General features: G+C 38.9%; 1 protein-coding gene across 1 annotated transcript in view; it reads left to right on the forward strand.

Annotated features, from left to right (window-relative positions):
- The window catches only part of LOC138044589 (cytosolic carboxypeptidase 6-like), a 7,400-nt gene extending 3,302 nt beyond the window's left edge, over positions 1-4,098 (forward strand). Inside the window, exon 2 of the mRNA XM_068891064.1 lies at positions 3,105-4,098. Within this exon, the coding sequence (XP_068747165.1) occupies positions 3,105-3,805 (701 nt within the window). The 3' untranslated portion in view covers positions 3,806-4,098. The remainder of the gene's footprint in view (positions 1-3,104) is intronic.
- The last annotated feature ends 849 nt before the right edge of the window (positions 4,099-4,947 follow it).

Below are 4,947 nucleotides of genomic sequence, written 5' to 3' on the forward strand. Positions count from 1 at the left end.
GACACAGCATTGGGATCCAGATAACTGAGTTGTAAACTTTAAGATACTCCCTTATCGTCTGAATATGCTCTTGCTTCCTTGACACGGTCTCAGCTGCCCTTTCATCAAACTCTCTCACGGCTTGTCGAGCATTCCAATTGCAAGTTTTGTTGAACGTCGTTTTATAAAAACATTTTGTCATCGTGAGTACCTAAACCGCAAAATTGTGTATAGCTCTGGTCATCATGGAACATTCAATCCGGCAGTTATTACGAACAAAGAAGTGCACATGGTACACGGCAACACAAATAAGAACGACGAGGCTTCACATACCACTAGTAATGCAAAGAAGAGATGTCTTAAAATTTCTGATTACTTTTCCAAAAAAATGAAAAACCTTCTTTATCTGGTGAGTAAACTCCGCATAATTTCGGCTGTTTTTTTCAGAATCTGTTCTAATTGAATTATTTATAAAATTTTTGAATTCCAGTCCCTTTTTCATGTGACGTAGGTTTTAAAATATTGGTCTTATAATGTTTCATTTACATTCTTTAAAAGAGCCTCCAGCAAAAAAAAAACAATGTGCGGAACAATTAGCTCCACCAGTGGAGTAGAAGCTACAATCGCAGTTTCCTCCAATCCAACGACAAGTTGAACAGTCGACAGCTGTAGAGATCAATATAACGGAATCATTCCAACCTGCGGATTTCAACTTTCCAAAAAAGCATTGTGGCAATGAAAGCGATTCTGTCTTGTGTTTCACTTGCATGCAACAAAATGCAAAATCAAATTTCCGAGCTGCCAGAAGTAAGGAAGTCTGCTCTATTTCTAAAGGGTTTTCAAACTGGAAAAAGGCGTTGGCGCGATTCAAGGAGCATCAAGTGTCTGAATGCCACAAAATAACCATTGACTATGAAACAAACCTTTCCAGAACTTGCGGAAATGTATGGGAAATGTCCATTATGCAGCAAAAAAGGCAATGGAGTCTAACCGTATATGCTTCATCAAAGTCATAGAATGTTTGCAGTATCTTGCCCGGCAAGGACAGGCTATGCAGGGTGACGGCTATAATGAAGCAAACTTTATTCAGTAACTTAAACTATTATCCTGACATTTTTAAACATGCACAAAGAAAGAACTGACAGGCTTTCCACCGTTGACATCGCAAACGAATTTACCGACCACAACATAAACAGAAAGCCTAATTTTGGTACTTTTCAAGTTTATAATGACAGTGACTTTAATATCATTCACTTAAATATTTTCAGTTACCGTTTTGTTAAATTTCAGATCCGTGGAAATAATTTTGAATGAATAATTAAACAATTATTGAACTCGGCTTTCGTATGATATGAAGATATGATATTTCGTATGATATGAAGATATGATAGATATGATATGAAGATGTGATAATTTTGAATGAATAATTAAACAATTATTGAACTCGGCTTTCGTATGATATGAAGATGTGCAGATCTCGGAGGGTGTTATTCGCCTCAAGCCTTCGGCTTTTGTGCATACCAGTGAAATAATAAATTCCAATTCAATATTTTTGGATTTTTATATGATTATTAATGCCCTCGCATTGCAGCAGCCTATTATCTTGTCAGTGTAAACAAATTTGAACCAAAAAAATAGCCACTTTTCAGAGATTTGAAAAGGCGAAATTCCGTTTGTCGAAGCCAAGAATGTATTACTAAACACGGTGACCATGGTGATAAGAAAAAACCATACACAAAGAAAGAACGGTGGAAAGCCTGTCAGTTCTTTCATGGTGATAAGAAAAAACCTTGCAAAACTTCACTGTAGTTTCGTATACAGACCTCGTCAATTGGTAGCCAGATTGAACAGTAATTTAGCAATATGGCTACCAATTGACGAGGTCTGGGGTGCAGGGATGGCGCAGTGGTGAGAGCACTCACCTCCCACCAATGTGGCCCGGGTTCGATTCCCAGACTCGGCATCATATGTGGGTTGAGTTTGTTGGTTCTCTACTCTGCACGGAGTAGTTTTCTCCGGGTAGTCCGATTTCCCCTCTCCTCAAAAACCAACATTTGACTTGATTTGCGTTCATTTCAGTTTACAGTGTCCCTAATTAATTAGTGCTCCAGCCCTAGAACGACTCGAGACTTAAATAACTTTCCTTTCCTGAAGACGAAACTAGTTTTGCAGTAGCATATTCATATCCATGTGGGTGTTGGAAGTAAAAGCAAATTAGCCAGGTATGGTGAAAGGTCTTTCAATTAAGGAAAATTATAGCCTGAAAACCTCATGTGGCTTCAACTTGGTTAAAACGTACGTGGTATTTGTGATGATAATTTTTTTTCATTCTTTTTAGAATAAAGGAAGTTTCTAGTATTTATTATTTCACTGGTACGCCATTTTACCATATTTGGTCTAGAGAACGCCCAAAATATGAGACGGTAATACACTGTAGTGTCCCAGTTTGACCGGCTTAGAGCAGAGCAAAACGGGAGTTTTTCGATGACAGAAGTTGTTTTCCTTACGATGCAAAGCCTGAAAATCGCTTGTCATTCTTAATTTCGTTTATTCAATCAAATAAAGGACAGTTGGCTGGTCTTTTGTGCTGTTTACATCGTTTCACGCGCCCTGAAAGACATATGATGCATTTTTTTAAAACACTTACCAAATTGCTCGTATGTTTGCTCGCCCCTGCGGGGTTTTGGAAAAATACTACGCAACTTGCAAAATGCCCGCGCGTATTATATGTTAAAGCATTTAATAAGAGATTTGTTATTCCACCACAAAAAAAGGTGTTATTTTGCTTCCATTTTATTTGGAAAGAGTGTATTTCAACTGCGGAATAACTTGAAATGAACGATGGAAAGATCATCGCAGTTAGTTGATCAACCTAGCAAGGCTCAAGCAGCTGCAAACAAGGCCCGAAAAAAACCTATGACTGTGCGACTGTACTGCACAATGCAAGTGAACGCGGGTCGTGGTTTTGAATCCCGTTCACTTGAAGTCTGAGGTTTTTTCTTTTGGGCTTCCTTCGCATCTGCTTACGCTGCTCAACAACCTGCGATGCTCGGTCCAGCTTTCATTTCAATAGTTTGTTTTTCTCTCAAATTAACCAGGCGGCTTATGTTTGTTCTTTTTACAAGGTGAAACCCCGTCATCTTACGTCTGCCAAGGAGTAATTGACTTCTTGGTCGGCAATCATCCTGTGGCGCGGGTCTTGCGTGATTACCTGGTCTTTAAAGTCGTACCCATGCTCAATCCAGATGGTGTTGTTCTAGGCAACTACCGATGTTCCTTAATGGGCTTTGACCTCAACCGCCACTGGCAAGAGCCCTCACCGTGGGCTCACCCGACATTAGTGGCGTGTAAAAACAACCTAATGGAGCTTGACAGCAATGAAAATATTCACCTCGACTTCTACATTGATATTCATGCTCATTCGACCATGATGAATGGCTTTATGTATGGGAACATTTATGACGAGGAGGAACGATTTGAGAGGCAAGCTGTATATCCAAAGCTTTTGTGCGCCAACGCGGAGGATTTTTCAATGTCGAACACGTCATTCAACAAAGACGCTGTGAAGGCAGGTACTGGTCGTCGTTTCCTTGGGAGCTGTCTTGATCCAAAGACCCATTGTTACACGCTAGAAGTTTCGTTCTTTAGTTACAACACTGCAATTTCGCAAGGAATGTCGCCTTACACTGAAGAAGGCTACTTTAAGCTGGGTCGCAATGTGGCTCGCACATTCCTTGACTACTACAAGCTCAATTCGTTGGTGCTACCAGGGAAGAAGAACGCATCTAAACCCTCGACTAATAGGAGAGATTCTCATGGCGAATAACATTCTCGCTGATCGAAAGGGCAGTGACAACGAACAAATTAGAACTCTCAGAGACTGTTATTACTGTCTTACAACGTTCCTTCATGTCTATTTGCTTTATTTTGAAATATTTAGCAAACTGTGATGGAGGAAATATGATCTAGGCGTAACGCAGTTCAACATTTTAGGAAGTTGCATGGAAATACAATTAATTATAAATGTTCAGGTATTTTTATAAGGATTCTGCATTTCCTATTTTCTCGTTATTCTTTGAGGCGGGAATAAACTTACCGGAACAGGAAACCAGCTCTGCATTGAAGAAAGGAAATACGTTTTGTTTTATAATCGTTCTATTGTATGCAAATCACGACAGTTGGATTTGAGCGGGCTTCTTACATGTACTTGGGATGCATGGGTATAACAGGTCTTAAAATCTGTCGAGTTCCTTTTTTTCCGTTCTTCGTAGTCTGAAATTGCAATTAGCCACGTGCTTTCCCTATTGGGCGGGGTTAGTATCTGGATGGGAGACGGAGATGTACTGTGTACTGTCTGTGTGCGACACCGGATTGCCTTTCGATATGACATATGATATGCTTTTATTAGTATAACCTTTGCAACGGAAACTGAGGTGTGGTTAACATTTACATAAAAGAACCTAAGAAATTGGAATCTAAACATTATAATAAGATTGATAAACTTCTAAGTTATAATCTGTCAGTTCTTAGTATCATATTGTGGGTGTTCGCTCGCTTTGGTAGAAGGCTGTGCAATTTATGGTTTTCATTGCTGTAGGTACCATTGAACAAGTTCTTACAAATATACAGTCCTGCGATGGCAAAGTGTATCGAGAGCTCTTACCTCCAGAGCATTAATTAGGATAGGATAAGGTCGAGAAGGTGATTCTTAGGTTTCTGTATACCCTCTGACAGATCTTGGGTGAGCTAGCTAGTTATTGTGGAATAGTCATATCAGTAAGCTTTGTTCTGTTGCATTTTACCATCTGTATAATATTCGACGCATACGCAAGTATTTTTCTCAAGAAGCTACGAGGATGTTAGTCCTGTAAAGATGCGCACTAGAAATTAATATATTATTATTATTATTATTATTATTATTATTATTATTATTATTATTATTATTATTATTATTATTATTACTAATAC

The sequence above is a fragment of the Montipora capricornis genome, chromosome 4, assembly GCF_036669925.1.
Source record: "Montipora capricornis isolate CH-2021 chromosome 4, ASM3666992v2, whole genome shotgun sequence".
Taxonomy (NCBI): domain Eukaryota; kingdom Metazoa; phylum Cnidaria; class Anthozoa; order Scleractinia; family Acroporidae; genus Montipora; species Montipora capricornis.